This window comes from Anolis carolinensis, chromosome 3, assembly GCF_035594765.1.
Source record: "Anolis carolinensis isolate JA03-04 chromosome 3, rAnoCar3.1.pri, whole genome shotgun sequence".
Taxonomy (NCBI): domain Eukaryota; kingdom Metazoa; phylum Chordata; class Lepidosauria; order Squamata; family Dactyloidae; genus Anolis; species Anolis carolinensis.
In genome coordinates, this window is record NC_085843.1 from 54,139,840 (window position 1) to 54,167,477 (window position 27,638).

Consider the following 27,638-nt stretch of genomic DNA (forward strand, 5'->3'; position numbering starts at 1 on the left):
GCATGCTAAGCTTGCTATTTCTACAACAATGTTTAAGTGTCTTCTAATGAGATGCTTGCAAATAGCTGATTTCTTTTTACATCTCCATACTAAAATATAAAAAGCGATTTACATGGTCTTCAATATCAACTCAAAATCCATTAATAAGCTCCTTCTCCGTGGCCCCCAAGTTCTGAATGCTTCGTGACTGTGGAGCAAAAGGATGACTGTGTGTTTCAAGCACATTGCCAGCAGGTGGACTCTGAAAGATCTTATGGGCTTTGCACTTCCTGTGGAGACAGTGAGAAGAACAAAGGCTGTGAAGGTGTCTTTTCTTTTCCTTGTCCCTCTAACGGCTAAATTGTAGCCTCGAGTCTCCCCCACCCCACCTTGTAACCTTGGGGGGAGCAAAATGAAGTGGAAAGGAATACTGATCGCTGCCATCCTGCAGGCACGGCTCCCAATTACAGGTAAGGCTGCCTTTTCATATTATAGGAACTATTTTAAAACTGTCTTCTTTTTCTTTTTGAAATGGAAGAAAGGAGATGCCTTTATTGAAGGCAACCCTCTTGTGTTCCCAGGAGGGGAGTCTCTGTGTGAGCCAAGGTTTTCCACGTGTCTTCTCCTAGTTAGAGCTGGTTATGCGTGTGTCCAAGCCCTGCAGCCCCTGAAATGTCTTTTCAAAACTGGTGATTGGTGTGCTGGTGGGAAGCAGAGCTGGAATGAAAGATGGGGAGTGACCCCGCAGTCTGCGGATGCCGTGTCCTTGGCCTATAACCAGGGCTTGCCCTACCATTAGGCGGCCACCTCAGGCAGCAGATTCAGGAGATGATGAAAGGAGGCCAAATTGTGAAGCCACTGGATGTGTTACATTTACTGTCGGGGAGGAGGACTTCCTTGTGACAAAATACCTGGCTTTAGATGCAATTAACAAACCTTGTGATGGTAGTCAAGTGCCATTTGCTGCTGTGTCGCAGACTTCAAAATGTCTTGAGTAAACTCTTTTTTGTAAGTCATGATTTAAAGATGGCTGACATGTTTAGGAAGGTATGGAGCCGTTGTCCACCTGCTGATTTCTGCACTTCCTTTGCATTCATGTGAAGGAGCTCCCTGTGGCGCAATTGGTTAAACCCTTGTGGCAGCAGGACAGCTGACTTGAAGGTTGGGTTGCTGACCTGAAGGTTGGCAGTTCAAATCCAGGGAGAGTGCAGAGCTCCCTCTGTCAGCTCCAGTTCCCATGCAGGGATATGAGAGAAGCCTCCCACAAGGATGGTAAAAACATCAAACATCTGGGTGTCTTCTGGGCAAAGTCCTTGCAGACAGCCAATTCTCTCACACCAGAAGTGACTTGCAGTTTCTCAAGTCGCTCCACTGCAAGTCGCTCCTGACATGAAAAAAAAAAAAAAGTGAAGACGCCCCATGAATCAATGGTCCAAATCCTCTTCCTGATGGGAACAAGTGCCGTCACACTTCATATCTCCACAAGGAAGAGTCGTTGCAGTCTAAGATGTAAAGATGTCTTGCTCCCGCAGTGGATATGTTCTTCTATGTTGAGTGAAAAGCTTGTCTATTTATTTAGCCCTGGAAGGGTAACAAGGAAGCAAGAAAAGGATGTGTATTCCATTTCAGAATACCATAGGGACAAAAAATTCGTTCGTTCACAGTTTGCTCACACCAACCTTGGAGCAACTACCTTGGGTCATAAGGAAACTTATTTTTTACTAACTAGCAGAGAATTGGGATATACTGGTATTTTCTAAAACTGTGAGATGCCTCACAGCTTTCTTCTTCAAATACTACATTTTTGTTGGCCAACACAACTATCAGGCAGCCCAAAGACCATAAAATTGGCCACAGACTCACCTTGTTTGTCCACCTCTCTATCTTTGATGCAGATCCAATTAAGTACATTTAGGCAAATAATATGTTAGTTAGCAAGTACTATGTACAGATCCTTCCCAATATCATATAGGCGTTAAAATAATATTTTGTAAAAACATTGAACACTGGTGGTATTACAGTAAAGCTGTTTTAAAGGGTTGCCTGAGTTTGTTTATTTTTCTCTTCCTTCAAATTGTTTCTGACTTATGGCAACCCTAGGAGCACCCTATTACACAGTTTTCTCAGCAATTTTTGTTCAGAGGGAAGTTGCCGTTGCTTTCCTCTGACAGTGAGAGAGTGTGACTACTTCAAGATCATCCAGTGAGTTTCCACAATTGAGCAGGGATTCCAGAGTCCTAGACCAGTACTCAAAGCATGAGCCATGCTAGCTTTCTTTACATTTCCCACCTATTAAACATATCTTTACCTGACATGGAAGGACAAAAATAAAAACCGATCCTTTTGGATGATATTAAAACTTAATTTCTAAATTTATATTGAGAAAATAAGTAAAGTATTGGTATTAATTGCAATCAAGTTTGCTTCAACTTGTGGTAACCCCATGAATGAGACAACACCACCACCCCTCTAAACATGCTACTATTAACAGACTTGCAATGGCCGGAATCACTGGGTTGGTGTGAGTTTTTCGGGCTGTATGGCCATGTTCCAGAAGCATTCTCTCCTGCTTGGGGGTCACATAATTAATGCGACCACCAAGCAGGAGACAATCCTTCTGGAACATGACCATACAGCCTGGAAAACTCACATCAACCCAGACTTGCATTGGTTGCAAACTCAAGATCATTGCTTCCCAGACTTGGTGAATGTGGCAAAAGTATGTTGCCTTCAAATTTACCTAACATTATCATTTTTTCTAACAAGTCACTTGTATATGTTGCCTAATATTATATTTTCCAAGTCACTTTGTCCCATGGTAGGTCCTTTCTATAGTTATTTTAGCTTCTAGGTAAAGTTCATTAGATTTCCTCTGGAACCCATTTATTTGTCTTTTTGGCAATCCATGGTATCTGCAGAACTCTCCTCTGGCATCACATTTTTAATGAGTTGATTCGCTTCCTGTCAGCTTCTACTTTCAGAATCATCCAGATAAACTGGTAATACCATGGCAATGATAACTCTTACTTTGGTGTTTAATGATCCATCTTTTCACTTGAGGATCTAATCTAAATTCGTTCATCTCTGCCCTTCGAACTCCAATTCTTTCTTTGATTTCTTGACTACAGTTTCCATTTTGATTTACGACTCATCTGAATCGTAGAAGATATTTAACAACAGCATTCGAACTTCAGTCAACCCTTGTTAGTTCTATGCAGAAGGAGGAACTGGTAAACCACTTCTAAATTCCCCTTTCCATGAAAACCCTAAGATGAGGCAATAAAAGCATCACTGATATAAACATAATTATTTCTACACATCCTTTTTAAGACTCTGAGAGGCCTAGGGCATTTAAATTCATTCAAGTCTTTCTCCTGTATCTTTTTTAAAAAAAACCCATGCTTCAGGATTTATTTTTAACCGAGCTAGTTAATATTTCTAGGGCCAGATTGATGGTTTATCTTTATTAGAAAACTAATGGCACAATTCAATCCATATTTATTTAGAAGTAGAAATCCGGCTGAAAATGAGAGAAACATACGGTAGTTAGCTAATGAGGGATTCGGAACACGTCCAGTTGGTTCCAAATACGTGGTGTTAATAAATTATGAAAAAAATTCATCTAGTTTATTCTGTAAATATATTAGTTGTAATATGATCTTACAATGGTGAAATTATTTTTATGGCGCCTTTCATAATCCTTCCTGATACAAATACTGCAAGATCCTTAAAGGGTTTAATGGGAGCTTATTTTGTCCTTTCCTGCATTGTGTGCAGAGAAAAAGTTGCCAAGCAATCTGGAGAAGAGGAAGCCTATATCTCCCACATTTCCAATTTGCCCCCTCTGCCATAAGTTAGATTCTCAATTTGATAAAATATGGGAGAGACAAAAACACATAAATATGTATGTACTGAATAAAAACAAAGCAGGGCTCCGAGACCTATGAGGCTTTCCCTTCATATGGTTCTGTATCTGCTTGTAGAAAGAAAATGTTCATCCTGTGTCAGAGCACTGGATGTAAACTGGCAACAAATTTACCTAGCGGGACCTCTCTATCCTAATTTTATTTAAATATAAGAAAGGCTGTGCAATGCACCCATGGAAAAAATTAATTAATTAGAAACACAAAGAGAGATCATGTTTTCCAAATCTTTACATACATATCATGTAACATCTGGCTTCTAGTCTGTTTGTCTCTAAGTCAACAAAAGCAACAAGGAAGAGCTGCTTCTTACGTAAACAACAAAAATGGATTCTAGTTGTATTTTGTAAGCCCAATGATTTGGAGATTGTTTTCATCTAAGTAAAGTAAACAAAGGAAGTTAAGACTTCCACTAAACCTTCGGTTTTTAAAATCTAATGTTTCTAGTTTCTTATCAAATATTTTCTTAATTAAAAAGACATTTAGCAAATCATTTGGAAATCATTGCCAATTTGATCACCATCCATGCAAGGTTCATCAGAAATCTTGGGCCGGCTGGTCATTAAAGCAATTTCTTAGTACAATAGACTCAGTTAACAGACAGCCACGGGGATTGGTTGGTGTTTCATAAATATAGCTTCCGGTTGCTTGAGAGTTAATATTAAGAATAGACCTATCTAATATGGTACCCTATACTATACTATAGCATAAACTTTGTATTGACTTGGTGTTAATACTGAAGCACAGTAAGGTAAAGGTAAAGGTTTTCCTCTGACATTAAGTCCAGTTGTGTCCGACTCCAGAGGATGGTGCTCATCTCCATTCCTAAGCCAAAGAGCCGGCGTTGTCCGTAGACACCTCCAAGGTCATGTGGCCAGCATGACTGCATGGAGCGCTGTTACCTTCCCACCGAAGTAGTACCTATTGATCTACTCACATTTGAATGTTTTTGAACTGCTAGGTTGGCAGAAGCTGGAGCTAACAGCGGGCGCTCACTCCGCTCCCCGGATTCGAACCTGCGACCTATCGGTCTGCAAGTTCAGCAACTCAGTGCTTTAACACACTGTGCCACAGTAGTGAAGAACAAATTACGACAAATAAAAACAAACTTGACATAATGTAACAGAGCTTTGCTGTATTTTATAAGTGTTTTGATTTCTATTTAAATTATTTCTTTGATTTTTTTGCCAGTTGCTTGAGAGTGGAACTTTTCCTTTAAAAACATCTTTCTGTGAAAATATGGTTGTAGAAGAGAAAGGAGCAATTAACAGATATAGAGGGGGATAAAAATATAGAACAATGAAGTGAAATAAGGCTTTAGACTTTGTATAAATTGTATAATAGATGTATACATATTTCCAGCGTATCTAATAAGTGGTTTTACAATTGACTTTATGAGACCAAGAATCTAAAGTTGATCTTCTTTGTAATTAAAGTACTATATTTGAAAAAGATGAAATAGTTATTATACTGTAAATACCCTATAATACCCTACCGTCAAGGAGAGTGAGGCAGCCACCACAGGCAGTTGGCTTAGAACCGTGGTTCTCAACCTGTGGGTCCCCAGATGTTTTGGCATTCAATTCCCAGAAATCCTAACAACTGGTAAACTGGTAGGGATTTCTGGGAGTTGTAGGCCAAAACACCTGGAGACCCACAGGTTGAGAACCACTGGTTTAGGATATGATGGAAATTCAAACAGTGGGTGATTTTTTTTAGTTTATTTTGATTGCCAGCGCAGGGGAGAGTCCCTTGTGGAATTTGCTTTCTCAGATGACCAGAATAATTTGATTTGCCATGTCTGTACTTTCTCAGTGTTTGGGATGGTGGTGCTATCCTTCCTCAGGGATTACTTATGGGGAGAAGGGCTGGGGGAAGGCAATAGGACAGTGCTCTTCCAAGTACAATTTTTCCCCCCAGTGAATTATCCTTCTGCCCTCAAATGTTTAACATTGCAAAGAGTATAACATTATAAATAGTCCCCACTCCTGCTCTTTATATCCTGCCTTTCCCCCAAGATTAGGACAAGGAAAGCGGGAGGGATATTCTAGCTCTCTTAGGGACAACCACAGAGAACTTTTTTCTCTCTCATGTTCCTACCAACTATGTCTAAGAAGCTGCTGGGACTGAGAGAAGGGCTCCTTTTTTGGATCTCAGGGTCACAACAGGCTCATACAAGAACTTAAACACTGTATAGGGATGTATAGGTCATAACCAAAAATCTGAATTGTGCCCAGAATTAGAGCAGTAAACATACAACTTTATGTTGAGTATGTTTGCATTCCCTTGGCAACTGTGCCTGACCCTTTTCTTCAGATGCCTAAAACATATTTCTAAATGCTCAATTGCATATTTAAAGAAATGTAATGCTAATAATTTTGTGACTTAAAGGAAATTTTGTGGGAGGTGGACAATTCTAACTGGATGAAATGTCCCCACCCGATAGCTATATCTCTGACCAGCTCTTGACAACTGCTTAACAAATGCCCATAAAATGTCTGTGTTGTCGCTGCCATCTGTGCTTTAATGTTGGCAAGTCCAAAGCTAATAAACAGCACCATGTCCATAATTGCTAACACTTACATCACCAAAAATTGTTCCCCCCCTTTGAAGAAAAGTCATTGTTTTTGTGTGTTTTGCTCTCTGCCATTTAATCTCTTCATTTAATGCCATGGTACTAGAAAACATGATTGCAGAAAGATGCACATTCACAGCTTTGAATTCCACCCCCCCCCCCCCAAATTTTGCATTGAATCAAATGCATCAAAATTCTGAGTGTTTTTGTTTCAAAAAGCCATCCGGTTATAGTGTTTCAAAATATGTATGGGTGTATGTAAACAATGGTCTGAAAGCTTGAGCACTAAAAACAGAAAACTCACAGCGACCCAGAAAAAGAAACTCCTTCTGGCTTTTGCATGATCTGATTCCTGAACCCCAAAAATGTAATAGTTCTTACTGATATAATGTATTTTTGATTAATGTGCAGTGAGGCCACTTGAAGAGCCAATTCTTGGTAATACATTGCAATCTCTTAAAAACCACTCTCTGGTTTTATCTCAGGATGGAATGGACAAACCAAAATAAAGCAACTTGGTTAACACTGCTTACCTTTCCATCAGAGCACAGTTGCTTCGAATGGGGATGATTGTTCTATGCTCTTTATCAATAAAGAAAAAACAATACAGGTTGAGTATCTCTTATCTGATATGCCTTGGACCAGAAATGTATTGAATTTTGGAATACCCGTATTTACATTTGTGTACATAATGGAATATTGTGAAGATAGGACCCATTTCTAAACACAAACTTAATTTACGTTTCATATGCATCTTATACATATATAGTTGGAAAGGTAATTTATACAATACTTTCATATGTTTGTGCTTGAAATTGTGTACAATGAACCATTTGAAATCAAAGGTCACTATTTCAAGCATGCCTATGAACTATTTTGGCATATTTTGGATTTTGGCATTTCGAAGAAGGGATGCTCAACCTGTATTGCCTGGTTCCCTAAAGCGGATGGGTAGCTCTACCAGCCCAGTTTTGAGTGACAGCCAAATTGTGCTCTCACATATACTATCATCTGAACAAATCTTTTTGCTTAAGTTGGACTGTGGTATGATCATATTCCCTATGTGATCCCTGACAAATTAGGATCATTGAGCGAAGGTAAAAATCATGAGAAAAAAGAACAACTCAAGGTATATCGGAGAACATTTTGATCACACTCTCCTGCAAGCTGCCCCGCCACTTTGAAATGTATACATTGGAATGTATGCACATGAGAATTCATCACAGTCTTAGACTGAAGTAATCTTTACAAATATATGCTCAGGCACCAGGTGTAAAAAATGCCTTGTGTATTTTACATGAGGAGGTATTGGTATTTTCTGACCCCGATAGACATTGAAGTTTATTGATAAATTGTGGCTAGAGTTTAAAACAGCTAGTGAGGGTTTCAGTATCCCTCCAATGGGGAAAAATTGCTTTTCCCCAAATGAGGTGAACCTACTAACAAGCAAAGCACATCACTTCTGCTTTGCTTCATCAGAGCTCACCGAAAAAGAGCAATTCTGATGTCATGAAAGAAGAAAATATCCCAGTGGCAAAAATTTATTAGAACATCTTTTTTTTTTGCCCATCTTTTTGTTGTTAAAAAGAAGCCTTGCGGATACATGTGGATGAAATTTGGGACGATTTGAGATAACAACTGTGCAGCGGAGATTGCCACTGAAATACATTGCAGGTCTGTTTCCTAAAATGTCACATCCTTATGGATGAAGGTTAATTGTGGGTATGTGCTTTCATTTCATTCCCTCTCAAATTTGTTTTTAAAATGAACTAGACAACTTTAACAGAATATTCCAGGTTAGTTATAAAAAATCTACGTAAACAGAAACTAGTGGGTTTTGTCTGTATATGTGTGTGGAGATGTTGTGTTATGTTTGACCATAAACTGGGCCAAACAGAAATATCTGAGATTTACTGGAGAGTCTGCCTGCATATAAAACTGAGGCCCATTAGGGTAAAAAGGTGGTTCAAAGTAGACTGGCAATTATATTAATCTCCAGTTTTTTTTTATCAACAGCAGCCATAAAATCTTTCATTCTAAACTACACTGTAGAAATGAATAAAGTTTTGTACTATCACTGCAAATACAGCTGATGAGAATGTGCCATGTGTGTGTGTATGTGTGTGTGTGAATCTACCAACAATTTGGTGTGACCAGATGCACCCAGCCAAACCCCTTGATAAACTCCACATGGGGCTTGTTTATATAAAACCCAATATCTGGATGCACCATGAATGGACTGCTATCTATTTCGACGACACACAGCAGCTTCCAGGAGTATCACAACATGGAGGAGGTGTGATGTGGGCCACCTCAGTCCAGACTGTCTACACAAGCCAAAATTTTCTGTATCTGGGACTGCTCCACAGGGCTGAATTGCCCATGGTCCAGCTGGATGAAAACTGTATCAGCCCCACTAGACCATTACTAACCCTTCAAGCTATCGCCACTGCTCTCTGTTTGAGCTCCAGGCTGTTGCAGGTGCCCTGTTCTGATATCAACAGAGGTGTCTGTGTGATCAGGAGGTGGTGATCTCTCTTCTTCCTATTCACACAGATGCCCCCTATGATGCTTACCACAATAGCCTGGAGCTCACACAGAGCTCTGTGTCTAGCTGGCAGTGGTGGTGATGGCGACATGGGCACAGTCCATCCTCATTCGCTGCACTGATGAATGCAAGGGAAGAGTGATGACACCTTTGTTCTATGTGCATAGTGGACCCACTCCAACTATCCAGATTATCCTGAAGTCCAGCACAATATCATCTGACTTCGCCCAAACACCAGTTCAACCCTCTAAAACACGATCCTCACTGGAGGTCAGCAACTTTATAGGAACAGTCAAAAATAACTTTGAGCTGAATCTGGATTTCTTAACCAAGTCGATTCAACTAGCATCTTCTCAATGGTCTCCCCTAGGCTGTGAAACTCCTTTCCTTGGGGAGGTTAGAATGGTCCCATCCTTGCTTTGCTTTCCTCCTGTCAGCAGACAAATACAACAGGATTTTAGAATTGAAGATACTTAATGAACAGGTGCTGTTCACTGAAAATCTACCTTTTTATGAGGTGCTGATCGGTTTATCCTTTTAAAATGTGTGTTTTTAATACAATCATTAATATTATAATCTTGTTTTAATGTGAACCATTTGTGTGCTTTTACATTTCCAGATACATGTGCAGATACATTTCCTGATTAGGGGGAGGATGGGTATAAATAAAGTTAATAACAACATCACCAACAACACTGCTGTGAACAGACAATGAGCTCTAATCTGGAGACAATATTCTAAGTGAATGTCTTTACACCAGGGTCCAGTTGGTGAACCTTGGCATTCTAATAAATTACCACATCAGCCTTGCTAGATTCACATTTGCCTTTCCCATCTGTGAGCCATTATTCCTTCCAGGAAGAAGAGACCTCGCACAATAGAGCATACACACGGGGACCTGTAAACCATAACGGGGGTTGTGATCTGTATTTCAATGGTCACATTCTTCTCCGTCTTAAATTCTTTCCCTTCCATTATCTTTTGGATTGGTATGAGAGGCAGTCCAACTTTGTCACTGCGGGGATTTGCAATTGAAGTGGTAATTAATTTCAGTTGGTGTATACCAGAAGCTGTGTGTCATGTCACATTTAGTTTCCTGCTGGGCCAACAGCTAACACCTGCATACTGTCTTCGGCTGGGGGCCTAGGCAGCTTGTGTGCGGTACAGTAGAGGGAGGGGGACTGGACTCTAAACACTTTTTAAATACCCTCAGTTTTGGGTACACTCTGATATACCATCCATGAACATGTCTTTTGCATTACAAATAGACATACAGATGAAACACACACACACAATATACTATTCCCATCCACATATCTACTGAACATTTTTGTTGCTTCATCAACCTTGAATCTAGCACAAGTTTGGGGGAACATGTTCCCCATGTGATTGGGCTGCAATTCCTGTCAACCTCAGGCAACACAGCCAATATTGAGGGATGATAGGCACTGCAGTTCAGAAACATCTGGAGTAACATTCTCCCTCAGTGCTATACATCCATACAGTCCCTGATTGACACTTTCCACATATTATAAACACTCCTTACTGGTTGATGAGTAAAGGGTAAATTGAGTAATAGCATAAAGAAAGCTATCCTGTTGTTTCAATGTATATTTTGGAGGTATGCACAAGTTCTGCTTCCACTGCCAGAAAATGTAAGAATTTCATCCTTCTCTTTGTAAAAATGGTGCTGACTGGTGCTCTTCTGGAGACTTCGGGTGTAATCCTATTCATGTCTACTCAGAAGTGAGCTAAATTGAATTCAGGGAGACATGTATTGCAAATTGAATTCAGTGAGACGGATTGCAGCCTTTTTGGTTATAACTATGAAGTACCAAGGGGTTTCTATCCAGATATTTACAGCTTTTTCAAGAGTAAATCAACAGGTTGTTTCCCTTGACTTCATCCAGATTAGATTGTAGGCCTGTTAATTCAGGCAGGGTCAAAAGAGGCTAATAACGTAATGCATATTATCTACACTTGTTAACTGACAATTCTGTTTGCTTGTTGTAATCGTGTATGCAGAAACTTAGAAATATACCCTCCGAGTTACATCCTATTACAAACAACTCCTAGTTAAGAACAGGGTAGAGACAAAAAGAAGTGAGAGAAATCTGCCCCTCTGAAGGAAAGCTTACCCCTGAAAGAGTTATCCACTGAAGGTCTCCAATTTAGCACCAATCCTTGTTCCATGACAAGCCAATTTTTTCAAAATCCAATTTTCACAGGGACAGAAAGTGAGGTGACAGCTAAACAAACAACTGGTAACCCTTCCCTATGCTATCTAAAGATTATATGTATATGTATATGTATGTATGTGTATATATGTGTATGTGCATGTGTGTGTGTATATATATATATACACACACACATATATATGGCTGGTGTCACACTGTTCTGACTTACATATAAATTAAGCTTGAGAATAAAACTACACAACCTATTTGTAGGGGACTGCCTGTAATATTTAAAATAAATGCCACCATAAAATGGAAATGTAATCTAGAAGAGTAAAGCAAAGGGAATACCATAGAATATTTCTAATACTTACTGCATGCTTCTTACTTTGAAGTGAAATAGCTGAAACAAGCACAGTATGTTGGATAAGAGCCATTAACTTATGTATGGACCTGCATTACTTAAAATAATGTCATTTTGTGCAATTGGTTTATTTGCAGTTATGTTGTATTTCAACATTACATCTCACAAAGATCCAAATTTTGGATCTTTACATTTCAAGAAGAATCTTCTTGATTTTTTCTTATTTTTGCTTTTAAGAGAAACTTATTTTGGTGTTTGTCTTTGCATTGCTGTTATCTCAGGAACAGAAATTTATTTAAATTTTAGGAGCAGTATGTGCCCATATAAGATACAGTTGAAAGACAAGTTATAGTGCTCATTCTGTGTTGCTGCTGTGCCCCCTTTATTAACATTTGAAGCCTACATGATATGGTTGGATTGGTTGGTTACATGATTATCATAAGCAATGTCTACCCTATTAAGATGCTCCGTGTTAGCCATTAGAAAAGGTGAAGCTGGAGAATGAAAGCTTTATAGCAGTGGTTCCCAACCTTTTTTTGACCAGGGACCACTTTGACAAGGGAACACTCTCCAACATTAGTACCAAAAGGGTTATGAATCAGTTTTTGGTCAACTTTAGATTTGGTTTGATTGTTTGGGGTGCTGATTCAGAAAATTGCATTGCATTGACCACATCAGCTCTAGTTTCTGATACAGAACATATGCCACACAGTAGTTGCCATCTGCTCACCCACAGAAAACCATATTTAATAATCTAGAGCTGATGTAGTCTATCCAATGCAATTTTCTGAATCAGCACCCCCATTAACCCCAAGAACAGGCATAACATGAAGACACCAAGAAATTTTCTTTTGTTTGGGCTGTGTTATCCGTAGTAGTAATGGTGAGTCCACGGACCATATTTTAGTTCCTGCGGACCACTGGTGGTCCACGGACCATAGGTTGGGAACCGCTGCTTTATAGCATGGTGAAGGATTCCTGAACTTTCCAGATGTTTATTGATTACACCTGTTATCATGCTTTGTCATTGGTAAGGCTGGCTAGAGATGGCTAAATCCAGCACTTTAATCCAGGGTGAAGCTATGCATGTAGAACAACAGTGGAAAGAAATTACCATCCACTTTGATTGATGTGTGTTATGTTAACACGGACTGTTTAATTTTATGTTACTTAGTGTTTTATTGATTTTGTTTATTTTGGTGTATATTTTATGTATTTCACTGGTGATCATCCCTTGAGTTATGCCTAGGCAACATAGCATTACAATTCAGAAATAGATTCCGCTGTAAACCACAAAATCCAGTGTGGGCTTGGAGATGGTGAACTGGAATCACTGAGTTGATTAAAATTAGTCTGGCCCTGTATATTGTGACAGTCTCAAAGTCTGACACCCAAGGGCATGAGTAAGAGATACCATGAAGTGTCCCTCAATGTTAATAACATCTTACTATTTTTAACCTTGGCAGCCTTAGAATTGGCTATGTTTATGAGAAAGGACAAATAAAAAACTTGAAAAATAAGGTGGGGAATGAAAAAAGGTACAACTGCTTCTTCTCACAAGAATGCATACAGTACTGTTTTAGCTGCAAAGGTTTCATCTTGTGCACATCTTTAAGAACATAAGAAAAGCTGAACGGTGTTAAAGGCCTAGCTCAGAAGTGGGCACTCTGTGGACCTCAAGATGTTCTTAAATTGCATCTCTCAGCATGCCTTACATTGCCTTTGCTGGTGAAAGCTACTGGGAGGTACAGTTCAACAACACTGGAGCATTTTGCAGAATTCCCTCCGACTCAGATCTATTCCAGAATCCTGTTCCTAAAGTAGTCAAAGATGTCTGTTGGAAGAAAGATGTAAGTGTCCTTCTGCTTTTGTTCCTCAGCCATTGATGAAAGGTATACTGCTGTAGATGCTAGAGATAAAACGAGTCATGCTGACTATATATTGTCTTACTTGGCTTTCTCTAATCTTATTTCAAAAGTATGTAGCTTGGCAGTCATCTTTACATCTTATAATATGGACCACTTGATAACAACACCAAGTAGATACTGGTGGCTTCCATGTAAACGGGATCCATTCTGGGTTTTCGCCAATACTTTAAGGAAGCAACCAGAGATTTTGCATGGCTCCTCATCCACAAAACCATTAGTAATCTTCATTATGGAAGAAGATTGACAGGAAAAGAGGACATTATCACAGAATGCACCTTACCCTTTCAAATAGTTTATGTAAGGTAGAAATGATGTTTGGGTGCCAGCAAATACCCAAATGTGCCTCCTTCTGGAACAAGACCTTGTCATTACCAAAGATGCAGATCTCTGCAATATAAAATACCCATGTATGATAAGGCACATCCCTAGTATCCAACATTTTCTACAGATTGTGACCGAAAGGGTAACAAAGAATGTACTGGTAAACAATAGAACAGATTAAATGTCAATTGAGAAATGGTGTAGTATATTGCTTTAAATATAGTTTTAAAAATCTGGAAATCCTTAAATCATCAGAGTTTCAGTAACCCTGCAAATATCTCAGATACTTTTATTTAGAATCATAGAATCATAGAATAGTAGAGTTGGAAGAGACCTCATGGGCCATCCAGTCCAACCCCCTGCCAAGAAGCAGGAAATCTCATTCAAAGCACCCCCGACAGATGGCTATCCAGCCTCTGCTTAAAAGCCTCCAAAGAAGGAGCCTCCACCACACTTCGGGGCAGAGAGTTCCACTGCTGAACAGCTCTCACAGTGAGGAAGTTCTTCCTGATGTTCAGGTGGAATCTCCTTTCCTGTAGTTTGAAGCCATTGTTCTGCGTCCTAGTCTGCAGGGCAGCAGAAAACAAGCTTGCTCCCTCCTCCCTATGACTTCCCCTCACATATTTGTACATGGCTATCATGTCTCCTCTCAGCCTTCTCTTCTGCAGGCTAAACATGCCCAGTTCTTTAAGCCTCTCCTCATAGGGCTTGTTCTAGGTCTGGACCTTTGATCATTTTAGTTGGCCTCCTCTGGACGCTTTCCAGCTTGTCAACATCTCCCTTCAACTGCGGTGCCCAGAATTGGACACAGTATTCCAGATGTGGTCTGACCAAGGCAGAATAGAGGGGGAGCATGACTTCCCTGGATCTAGACGCTATACCCCTATTGATGCAGGCCAAAATCCCTTTGGCTTTCTTAGCAGCCGCATCACATTGCTGGCTCATGTTTAACTTGTTGTCCACAAGGACTCCAAGATCTTTTTCACACGTACTGCTATCTAGCCAGGTGTCCCCCATTCTGTATCTTTGCATTCCATTTTTTCTGCCGAAGTGAAGTATCTTGCATTTCATAGAATCATAGAATAGTAGAGTTGGAAGAGACCACATGGGCCATCTAGTCCAACCCCCTGCTAAGAAGCAGGAAATCGCATTCAAAGCACCCCCGACAGATGGCCATTTATCCCTATTGAACTTCATTTTGTTAGTTTCGGCCCATCTCTCTAGTCTGTTAAGATCGTTTTGAATTCTGCTCCTTTCTTCTGGAGTGTTGGCTATCCCTCCCAGTTTGGTGTCGTCTGCAAACTTGATGATCGTGCCTTCTAACCCTTCGTCTAAGTCGTTAATAAAGATGTTAAACAGAACTGGGCCCAGGACGGAGCCCTGTGGCACTCCACTCGTGACTTCTTTCCAAGATGATGACGACACATTGGTGAGCACCCTTTGGGTTAGTTTACTTAGCCAATTACAGATCCACCTAACCGTAGTTTTGTCTAGCCCACATTTTACTAGTTTGTTTGCCAGAAGGTCATGAGGGACTTTGTCGAAGGCCTTACTGAAATCCAGTTATGCTACATCCACGGCATTCCCTGTATCGACCCAACTCGTAACTCTATCAAAAAAAGAGATCAGATTAGTCTGGCATGACTTGTTTTTGGTAAATCCGTGTTGATTATTAGCAATGACTGCATTTATTTCTAAGTGTTCGCAGACCACTTCCAAAACAGCACCCACCTCCTTCCAAAACCCCTTTAAACACCCCCAAAAGAGAAAATAACTTACGCGGCCGCTATTTCCATGCTGCTGGTCCTCTCCTGGTGCATAGAAATGACGCACCAGGAGAAGGGCGGAGGCAAGGAGCGATTTTCCTCCTCCCTTCATCTCCTGGTGTATTGTTTCTATACAAGGTATTTTCTCTTTTTTTGGGTGTTTTTAAGGGGCTTGGGGGAGGGGATGTGAGTGTCTGAGTGTTCTCTTGGAAGGTCCCGGGAGGATATCTAGACGCCCAATGCCAAAAGGGCAGGTTTTTCTAGTCGGTGTGGGGACAGAAGTCCCCCTGACCCAGGTTTTTAAAACTTGGGTTGGAGTGGACTTTTCCCCTGTGTGGAATCGGCCTTAGTTGAATATCATGAAATTACACAATACAACAAGATGCATGTCTTCTGAGAAGAAAATTTCATTGGACACTATTGAGGGGTCAGTGAGGCTTAAGCTAATTTAATTGGATATGCCTTAAGTTAATATATTTACTAAAATATAATTTATGTTCATTTTTTGTTTCTGTTAATGCCTCTTAATGTATTTATCTAGATTGTGACAACTAAGCTGAAAATATGTGTGGAAAAAATGACCCATGGTCACCTGCATCATTTGTTTTGCTACAGGGGAAACATTTAGCCAAGAACGAGATTATTCACTGTTATTCACTTATTACTTTGTTTACTGAGACTTCTTCTATTCAAGTCTCTCGCTGCTTTCCCAAGACTCAGCAGAAAGCATTGGTGCCGGTAATCTTTGTGTCAGCAAACAGATGACAAACTGCATTGTCATTTCAACTGAAACCACCCACACTTCTCTGGTTAATCCGGGGTGAACTTGTTTATTATTATATGCCAGTTTTATACCCAGGGAGGCTTGTTTTCTTCATCTCATATAATAACTGCTGTAGAGTGAAGGTGGGACTGACAGCCCCTGCTGGTAGAAATGACAGACAGCTTCATTTGGACAACGGGAAAATCTGCTGGAAAAGGTTGGCGGCCATAGTGGGATAAAAACAAGTGGAGAATTAAATGCTTGGGAATCTGTTTATCAGTAGAATTAAAGGTTTCATCAAACAGCTGGCATCTCAGTGCTATCCCATTATTGCTGTTGTGTGTCTTCAAATTGTTTCCAACTTATGACAACTTTAATGTTTCTCTTAGCAAGATATGTATATCTGTGATTGGCCCAAAGTCTTTCTGTAGGTTTCTATGGCTGAGTAGGATTCAAGCCCTGGTCTCCAGAGATGTAGTCCAAATCTCAAACCACTATACTGTGCTGTTGTTTTACCATTTTAACACACTATTCTTGTTCTGTACTCATGCTGAATGAGATAATTGAATTTATTGAAACTATTTCAAGAGATGCAAAAAGAGTCAAACAGTGTAAATGTGGAGAAAAGGGGTTAGTTAAACCCAATTCAGATATACAGAATTAACAGTTGATAAAATAAGTATGAGTACTTTGGCCACATAATGAGAAGAAAGGAAAGCTTAGAGAGGATGGTGATACTGGGGAAAATAGAAGGAAAAAGGAAGAGGGGCCGACCAAGGGCAAGATGGATGGATGGTGTCCTTGACATGACTGGCTTGACCTTGAAGGAGCTGGGGGAGGCGGTGGCTGACAGGGAGCTCTGACATGGGCTGGTCCATTGGGTCATGAAGAGTTGGAAGCGACTGAACGAATAAACAAAATAACAAAACATAACATTGCGTAACATTGAGTACAAAAGACCAGATGGTCCAAGATTTTGTTCCTGTTCTTTCCTATAGTATTTCCAAATATGGGATCTGGATATGAATGGTTTTCACTGTGTCACTCTTTGTAGCGTTGAAGGAAAATTTCATGGAGGGGCAGAAATGATGCTTGGGACAACAATCTGCCAATTTTACAAATATCCGTAATGACACCTTTAATGCTCAAACAGATGTTTTTGCAAAGCCTAAAAGCAGAATTTGAAGGAACAAATGGTTTTCATCAGTTAAGATAATTCAAAGCTAATTGTCCTTAATATCATGATTGAATTTTGAAATTTGGGAATTGGGATTCTCAATCGCTGTGATTGAGAATCCTGCCCTTGTTTCCCAAATTTAACCAATATATGACCATCTTTGATATTCTAGCTTTCTGAAAACAATAAGGGGACTATCACAAAATGTAAAAGGACCTGACCTCTATAATTGAAACACTATGTTGATAGAGTTATCCTTCAATGATATGAAAGCGATCTAAAATGCCAGTTGTCATCATGTCTTATGATAGCAAATTCCATAAAGTATGTATTGGCTGCAGAAATGCTCTTTCATTTGTCCTGAATTTACCACTGATCAGCTTTGTCAGATGATCCTGAGTTCTAGTATGATGAACAATGGAAGAAAACACCCCCCCTTCCAGATCTTGATCCATTTTCTTTAAGCCATGCATAATTATATTTTTGCATGTTCAGCCATTGTTTGTATCTGCATTGTGGAGGTAATACTAAGTGTCTTACCTTAGAAAAATACTTGAAGGATTGTTGAGATGATATGCAAGTCTGTAGCACTTTCTACACTTAGAACATACTATATAAATCCTAAGTATTATTATCGTAGTATAGAAGCTTTAAAAAAAGATATTTTAACAATCCTGTGTGTGCTTATCTGAGAACAAGTCTAAAGAACACTTATCACATAGAATTGTGCTGTAAAAGCCCTCAAAAAACTAAAAAGAAAATATAAAATGCCGATCACTACAGTCTATTTTCATTCTTTGTGCATTTTGTCTCGATCTGCCAAATCCATCAATTCCTGCAATAGCTTTTTGAACAAATCCAGCCATTATTACACTGCTTCAAAGTAATAAGTTTCTGCGTGTGTCTTCTTTTGTCATGTCATGGTGTTCTTGCTAATTTGTTCTACTGGATATTTCAAAGAGACCTGTGCTGTGTATCTAATATATAACTTACTCATATCTGACTTAGGAATGCTATTAATGACCCCTAGTATCCACATTAATAGCCTGAAGGCACTAATAACTTCATCAGATGGGTGGGAGGAAAGCAGAGAAAGTGGAGGTAACCAACTTACCCAGTTCCTTACTGTCTTTCCCTATTTTCTGCAATGGACGTCCCTCCCATGTCCTTTCCCCTTCTTTCTCTGTTTTTTTACCCACGTTCCCACTTTCTCAGGTTTGGAGTCGGATAACACCTGACTCCTGAAGATGGACTTCTGGCTCCATTTCCATGTGCTTAGGAAATGGTGCCCCACGGAGTCCCACTAGAAGTGCCCTTATGTCATATGATGGCCTCCATGGGGCTCCTGTGGGGCTTTATTTCCTAAGCACATGGAAATATAGCCAGAAGTTTGTCTGATGAAGTCCTAGGTCAGTTTTGATCTGTGAAGTTAATCAGGGACAGGCCAGGATAGTACTTGGATGGGAGACTGCTAAAGAATGCTAGGTACTGTTGGCAACATTTCAGAAGAAGAAACTGGTAAAACTACCTCTGAATTCCTTGCTCAAGAAAACCATATCAAATTCATGGAGTCATTGCAAGTTGATAGGCAACTTGAAGGCACACACAAACACACACAAGTTTACCTTACTTGTATACTGGATGGCATAATGTTTACAGCATATGCATGCATAGGTTTGCCTTGTACTTACAAGTGCCTTTTTAGGGCACTGCAGATATTCTTCCTTCTATAGCATTCAAAGTCCACTAGGCTTTGAAGCCTCTCTGAATGGCTATCATGTGGAGAATGGGAAGGATCAAGGATGGAGTTCATTATGTTTCCATTGCCAGATAATAAATAATTGCATCAGTGCTGAGATCCACCGGGGATCCTCTGCTCTGGTCCTTTGGATGTCTCAATGTTGTTGTCATCACTTTGTGTCTGCTGGGAGGACATTAGCCGGATGCTTCTTTGATCTTGCCTGTTCCATCCAAGGCATGGGGTGGCTGTCCAGGGGCGGTTTTAGTGACTGTATGACAAATCTGGTGGTGAAAGGCTCAATTTAGCGTATGTCTGCAAACAGAACTGCTATGCTGCCCTGAACAGATTTAGTTTTTGTTTTTGTTTTTCCATACAGAAATTCTTTTAAACTGAAATATGACTATCATTTAGAGATATGTGATTTTCATGTGCTCAGGTCTAGGATGGCACATATGAGGGGGCGTAATGCAGTTTAAATTCTATTAGACAGATCAAAAATAATCTGGTTACATTGAAATAAATTCTGTTTGGTCAAAGTCATACTTGAAACCATACGAATGGGAAGAGGTCAGTAGAAGTGGAGAAAAGAGAATTTCAGACAGTATTATACTTTTTACCCAAATAAAAGGCAAGTATGAACATTGATGTGTTTCCCCTCTTCTCATTTATCTAGGTGTCCTGTGAGTACAGTATATAGGTAAATTTTACTTTCAAGGGAATTAACTGTTAAATTGGTATTGTGTGGGCATTTTAAGACATTCTTTATGTTGATGGCTGTGGAGGTAGAATCTCTGTGGCAAACGCCATACCAGGCATTACATCAACTGAGAAACATGTGGTACTATAGTTACCATCATCCTCTACCAAGCAAGTCAATAGGGAGGGATGATGTCAGTGGAAGTCCAACAACATTTGCAAGAGCATGTGGTCTGTTTTGACCAATGTGCTTTCCTTGGAAAGTCTCGAAAAAGCCATGGGCCTTTAAGTGTAATAATGAAGGGTTGTCTTCAAACCTTTGGAAGTCCCTGTGTCTACAATTGCTATAATGAACACAGGTAGGGAAGGGAGGAAAACACACTGCTACAGTGCTCCCCTACCCTCCATGTGTTCATTGAATGCACAGAAAATGACAGGAAAATGTTTCAAAAACTGTTCAGTTAAACCACTCTAAAGAAATGAAAAAAAGAGTCTCCGACAAATTTTGGCTGCCTTTTTAAAAGGCTAAATAATCCCTTTACATTACCTATTTTCCTAAAAATGTGCAATATAACACTGTGAAAATTTAATTATGGTTTCAGAATTATAGGGTTGAATGGCATAATGGAATTAATGATAGTCTTCCAGAATTATTGACCACAGCCGTATAAAATATACAAAATGGCAGCACAATAGCAGAGAAAGAGAGGAATTGTTTAAATAGATCTCTTTTCCTGACTGCTGGAAACAAATTGCTGCAATTCATTTGTGAGGAATAAACACTTTTCCTGCAGGTTCCTTTTACAATTATACTTGAAACAGAAGACTTGTTATGGCATTAGGGTAGTGTGCATAGGGCCTTGTGGTGCACATCAGGTGAATCATAAAGTGGTGATACATATGGCTTGTTCCAGTTATTCTAAGGATTTTGTAAATTCCAGCCAAATACACATTTATGCTGCTGTAATTTCAGTTTACTAGCCTCGTGTGATTGAGCCTTAAAATTAGATGTGGACATGATGCAATGGATTCCTAATTTTGGTTGATGGACTAGTGGCATACTTCTCCCCTGCTTTCATGCAATCCCTGTATAAGACCTTAACGATGTCTACGATTTATGTAATTATCAATACTATCCATGGTTACAATTAACCAAGATTTGCTTTTCTGTCGGGATTTGAGAAGGGCTTTTTGTTGTAGTCCAGCAGCAGTCACAGCAGGTAGGGTTTGATGGGTTCACTGATGATTTAGAGTCAGATGGGATTGTGGGCTTTCTTGGGATTCATTCTGATGAAGGCCCTGGGATTCATTTTCATGAAGAGCCAGAAAGTGAAACTGCTTTAGACAGAGAGACAGACACAGATGCAGGGCCTGAGAATGTCATTGTCTTTGAACCTCAAGGCCTTCAAGGCCAGTCATGGGAGAATAATCCTTTCCAGATAAGGAGTCTAGCAAAGACGCATTATTGAGAAATTCTCATGGGAATGCACCTGGTGACAGTGACCTAAGCCAGGAGGCTCGCCTGCAAATTCAAGCAGATAGTCAGCTTCGTAGGTCAACATGACTTCATGGGAAGCAAAAATTCCAGGGGAGACGTAATGCTTTCATGTATGTTTATTAGGAACTGATGGGCACGTGCAGGGCTTGACAAATCGAAGGCTGGAGTTAAAATTGCTGGAAGAAACATTAACAACCTTAGCTATGCAGATGATACCACTCTGATGGCTGAAAGTGAGGAGGAGCTGAGGAGCCTTATCACCAAGGTGAAAGAAGAAAGTGCAAAAGCTGGGCTGCAGTTAAACATCAAGAAAACCAAGATTATGGCAACCAGACTGATTGATAACTGGCAAATAGAGGGAGAAAACATGGAAGCAGTGACAGACTTTATATTTCTAGGCACGAAGATCACTGCAGATGCAGACTGTAGCCAGGAAATCAGAAGATGTCTACTTCTTGGGAGAAGAGCAATGGCCAACCTCGATAAAATAGTGAAAAGCAGAAACATCACACTGGCAACAAAGGTCCACATATTTAAAGCAATGGTATTCCCCATAGTAACCTATGGTTGCAAGAGCTGGACCATAAGGAAGGCTGAGCGAAGGAAGATAGATGCTTTTGAACTTTGGTGCTGGAGGAAAATCCTGAGAGTGCCTTGGACCGCAAGAAGATCCAACCAGTCCATCCTCCAGGAAATAATGCCCGGCTGCTCACTGGAGGGAAGGATATTAGAGGCAAAGATGAAGTATTTTGGCCACACCATGAGAAGACAGGAAAGCTTGGAAAAGATCATGATGCCGGGGAAAATGGAAGGAAAAAGGAAGAGAGGGCGACTAAGGGCGAGATGGATGGACAGTATCCTTGAAGTGACTGGCTTGACCTTGAGGGAACTGGGGGCAGTGACGGCCAACAGGGAGCTCTGGCATGGACTGGTCCATGAGGTCACGAAGAGTTGGAAACGACTGTGTGAATGAAGAAGAATGGGCACTCTGCTCTTCAGTTCAGGCAACATGGCTTTCAAGTTTACAGCCAGGCATGGGTTCTCTAGTTCCTGTTTTGGTTTTGGGATTCAAGTGTTCTGGGAGTTTTTGCGTGTACATGTTGTGCATCCTTATGGACTTATGTTGCTTTTGGATTTTGGGACTATTATTGAACTGCCTTGCTTTTGGATTTACAAGAGACATTTGATTGCTGACTTTTCTCCACTTTCTTTCCTTATCCCTGCTTTTTACTATATATCTTTTGTGTGTTTTTATAATAAACTGTTTGCCTTTACTCTGGACTCTTGTGTGATACTCTGGTCATAGGTGGCTTCAGGTCTGAGGTGCAACACTGTTGGAGCTCATTAAAACTGGGCAATTTAAATGTAGCAATTAGGTAGCCAAGTTCAAAAGAGGGTGAGACTTTTGTGTTTTAATAGTAGTACAGATAATGAATTTTGAAGCCAATGTAGCTGTTCTCACACCTGCCTAAGAAAGTGCAAGGCCCCCAGATTCTCTTTCCTTCTGCGGAACTACATGAGGTTACGGGGACCTTTACACCTCTAGAAGCATTACAGCATAAAGAAAGGTGGTTGTGACTATATAATGCTACAATTCTAATTATATGAGTGTGCACCCCCTTGCTAAATGTGCGTCTGCCAGCACATATGATGGTAATGAAAGAGGGCCCATGCATAATGTAAAACATTTCACCATTAATGTCGTACAGTTGCTTCTAGGGATATGTGAGAAGCAGTCACATTAGGATCAGGATTGGGACCAGCAGGCACACCATGCTTTCCCATTTAGCAGTTGTGTTTGTTCTATCTCTGGACCCATCAGACATGACATGTGGTTATTACTTGTGCATGGATGCATTGTGAATGAACATATAACCTGACTTGTGTAGGTATGACTTAGTCACTCAGTTTTTCCAACAGAGAAACTACATGTGTACAATGGAATGAGTGAACAGAATATAAGCAGGTACACAGTACATGTATGTGGTCCCCCCATGTGATTGTGATAGAATTTAGAAAAGTTACTTTCTGAAATATAATCAGCATTTAGAAAAGTCACATTTTGGCTAAATTCCCCAGAATCCCACATCCCCATGGCCTGTGCCCATAGTGATGGGAGATTCCTCGTGGTCCAGTTCAAGAAAGTAGCTTTTACACTTAAGTTTTCCAGTTTTCCAGCCAGCGTCCTTTTTCATCAGGGATTTCTGGAAACCGTGGTCTAAAAACTTGGAAACTTCAGTCTTCATGAGTTGACTTAATCTGCAAGAAATAGAGAAGCTGGTTTCTGTTACTGTGTAGGGAATCTAGCAAAATAACCATTGTACACCAGAACTGATGCACAGCAGGATCCGATGCATGTCTTTGCACAATTTAACAATTTATTAGCAGGGTTCTTTAGCACCTCTACTAAGTAAGTCTAAAGCACAATAGAGAATTCTGACCCAATTTTCCAAGTTCTGTCATCTCTGCTTTCAGAATCTCTCCATGTATAAGATGACTGTAGGCTCCAATTAATCATTCCCATGATTGTGTGAAGATCAAGGGTGGAGATAGCACATGCAGTCCTGCTTTCCATCCCTACGCAGATTTTCTGTGCATGCTGTCTCAAATTAACAAATCTTATATTCTATGTAAAATTCTGGAATTGGCCGTGTGATTCAGACTGAATTTCATGCATATAGACACTAACACTATACAGACATTTTGTACAACAGATGTTTGGAATGAGAAGAGTGCTTTGTGGGTAGGATGGAAAAGCATGATGCTATCTCCACATGCTATATACAGAAAATAGTGGGAAGAAGATAATACAAACTAGGGAAAAGACATCAGTAAGCATTCCTTTTGATGCATTACCAGTGCTATTCTTTTCTTTCCTTAAATCATGAGTAGCAACCTGTAATATCTGTGTGCTTTTCCATATTGGCCAAAATTCTTAGAATTTGGCAAGAGTTGTGTCTGTACTTGGAATTTCTGAACTATCCAGAAAGAGTTGCTCTTCTCCCACTCTGTTTCCTTTGCATTTCTGGAATTAGCCACAGCTAATCGGATGTAGGTTGTACCAGGAGACTCCGTTATAGGCAGTGGTAAATTCCCACATCTGTATCCATTATCTGCCCGAATGCCTGGGAAGTCCCAATGATTACATGTTGAATTGGGAGTGTAATGTTTTTCATGGCAATTTTCTTATGAGCTTCCTTTCTTTGCTTCATTTCCAGATACTGGACTAAATGTTTCCTTTCCTTCCTCTTTCTTTTTGAAGTTATAGCACTAAAGTGGTGTTGTACCTTAACACTTTGACTGCAATGAGAGTTTTGACAATTAAATGTGTGAGACAATGACCATGGGCATATGGGGAGGAACGGGGGTGAGCATTGAATTCATGGAGAGCATGATAGGGAGAAAAGGAAGCCCATCCCACACTACAATCAGTTACACACCAGGTAGGGGAAAAAACCTGACAAAACTTGGTATATTTTAGGTGAGAATGGAAACAATCATTACAATGTGTGAATTCCAGGAACAGAGTTGTCTGACATTTACTGGAACTGTTGGACTATCTGGAGGAGCCCTCTGGTTAAGAATGATCTGTCTCTTTTCCTTTTGCTCTAGTAAAAAGTTAAAACACTTTCTAACAAATATTCCTTATTTCTGATGAGACAAAATGTAGGAGAGAGAGGAGGAGGTGGAAGCAAAAACCCCTTGCTGGTACATGTGTTTTCATTAATTTCAGTTCACTCTCTCAAACAGCATGAAAGTTACGACTGAACTCCAGGAGTGTGATGCTTTGAAAAATAAAAAATAACCCCCTGCTGAGTGTTGCAGGTGCTGTGTAGACAGAAGGGAGATGCGATAATGTTATCTCCTAGATCAGTTTCCTCTCAGCCCAGGCTTGCCTGTTTCGGGTTTCATAAGAGCATTGTGTCTCTCTCAGAAACTCTAGGAACCAGGCATTCCAATGATTTCCTCCCTGGTGCCCCATTTTTCAGTTGGATGCAATTTATGCTTATCAAAGAGAGAAAATGGGAAAACCTCTCTGTAGTCTTTTTTCTCTAAAAAAAGAGAAAGATGAAAAAGGGAACAGGAGGAGAATCTGAAAAGAAAAAAAAGGTTGGTTGGAGAATTCAATTAAGCTATAAAGGGTTAGGCTACTTGCAGAGGCAGGCAGAATAGAACAAAAATAAGAGAAAGAAGAAAAAAGTCCAGTTAGTAGATCAGAAGAAGAGCAGCAAAGGATTAGATTAAGGGGGAGAAACGCAGAGAAGGCAGCAAGGTAAGGTGCCTTCATGTCCACCCCTTTATGTTAGACATGGTCCTTGGAAATGAAGTTTTTAGTTGTGGAAAAAGTACAAGAGGGACATGACTTTAATTTGAGCACTGCCTCAAATGATATAATTAGCCTTACTTGATCTCTTTTTTTTCAAAACACACTTTTGTATTTATCAGTTATTGTTCAATGCTGCTCTCCTGGGAGAATTTTTTTATTCAAGGTTGTCTGAGCATGTGCGTGTAGAAGAGAAAAGAATTGACATATTTTGATGAAAAATGGAAAAACCAGCATTTTCCTTCATTTTCATTGTTGGCACTGATTTTTTTAAAAAAATGTAATTTATGTGTCTCCTTTCTCCCAGAGTGGACTCAAGGTGGCTTCCAAAAACAATAAGTTAAAACATGTACAACACAATGTTAAAACAATTACATTCATATAATACATTTTAAAAGAAATTACAAACATACAAAAGTTTAAACAGATATAAAACATACCCAATAAACATCTACTCCTGCTTATACAGTTAGAGCTTGCTTAAATAAAAATGTCTTCATCTGCCAATGAAAGGAAATACGTACTATAATTCAATGGTTCTCAACCTTCCTAAGGCGGTGACCCTTTAAGCCGGTCACTCAGGTTGTGGTGACACTCAACCATAAAATTATTTTTGTTGCTATTTCATAACTGTAATTTTGCTACTGTTATGAATCGTAATGTAAATATCTGATATGGAGGATGCATTTTCATTGCTACTTCTCTTTCTCCCTGGGATTCAGCCATGAAAGGGCCACTCCACCCCTCTCTGAGCCCTGCCCTCCCATCCTGGTCCCCCTCCCTTGCCCCCCCCCTTCTCCTTTCTCCCTTCTCACCTCCTCCTCCTCCTCCCTCTTCCTTCTTGGCTTCAAAGCAAACCTCACCTCTGTCGCTCCCATCTCTTCCTCCTAAAATGGTGGAGGGGCAGAGAGGGCAGGGCTGAGTGATGTCACCACTTCCCTCCAGAGAAGAAGAAGAGCCCTCTAGGAAGCACAGGGATGGGAAAAAGTTAACGGTGTCTTGGTTCCTAAGACCATCAGAAATATGTGTTTTCCAATGGTTTTAGGCAACTCCTGTGAAAGGGTCATTTGACACCCAAAGGGGTTATGACCCACAGGTTGAGAACCACTGCTATAATTAATATATAATCCTGGCATGATTGCTGAAGGATCATCAAAAATCTGATTTGATATTGTGTTGTCGAAGGCTTTCATGGCCGGGATCACAGGGTGTTGTATGTCTTTCGGGCTGTGTGGCCATGTTCCAGAAGTATTCTCTCCTGACGTTTTGCCCACATCTATGGCAGGCATCCTCAGAGGTTGTGAGGTATGGATAAACTAAGTAAGGAAAGGAAAGAATATATATCTGTGTAGAGTCCAGGGTGTGGCAAGAGTCCTTTGTCACTGGGAAGCCAGCATTAATGTTTCAGTTAATCACCCTAATTAGCATTGGAAAGATTTTGTCTCTTGCCTGGGGGCATCCTTTGTTCAGTCATTAGCTGTCTTCTGCCCTCAGAGTGTTGGTTCCCATCTATTGTTTTGATTTTAGAGTTTTTTAATACTGGTAGCCAGATTTTGTTCATTTTCAGCCAAGGAAACCGTGATCCTGAGTTTGCAAGACCTGAGCAAAGCAGGTGATGATGACAGGGTGACTTGCAGTCTGCCATTCATGGAGTCACCATAAATTGAACTTGACCTGAGAGCAGTTAGCAACAACAGCAAAACTCTCTCATAAGAGTGATTTCAGAGATGGTAAGACACAGCTTTGACTGTGCTGAAGTTTTAGCATGTCTTCTTCCTGCTGTGGTAGAGGTGGGGGAGGTGATAGAGCGGCTGTGGTGGTTTTGGCATCCAGAAAGGGGGGCAAAATGTTGACTTTT

At 40.2% G+C, this 27,638-nt stretch overlaps 1 protein-coding gene and 1 long non-coding RNA gene across 2 annotated transcripts in view; one reads left to right on the top strand and one right to left on the bottom strand.

Moving 5' to 3' along the window:
- Nucleotides 1–232: 232 nt before the first annotated feature.
- cd247 (CD247 molecule) overlaps nucleotides 233–27,638 on the top strand; it is a 45,075-nt gene continuing 17,669 nt past the window's right edge. The window contains exon 1 of the mRNA XM_003219127.4: nucleotides 233–449. Coding sequence (XP_003219175.1) covers nucleotides 392–449 — 58 coding nt within the window. The 5' untranslated portion in view covers nucleotides 233–391. The remainder of the gene's footprint in view (nucleotides 450–27,638) is intronic.
- On the bottom strand, nucleotides 23,482–26,692 carry LOC134297405 (uncharacterized). Its single transcript, XR_010004134.1, has 2 exons — nucleotides 26,596–26,692; nucleotides 23,482–23,715 (listed from the first exon to the last, which is right to left on the bottom strand). It is a non-coding gene; the product is annotated as an uncharacterized LOC134297405 (long non-coding RNA).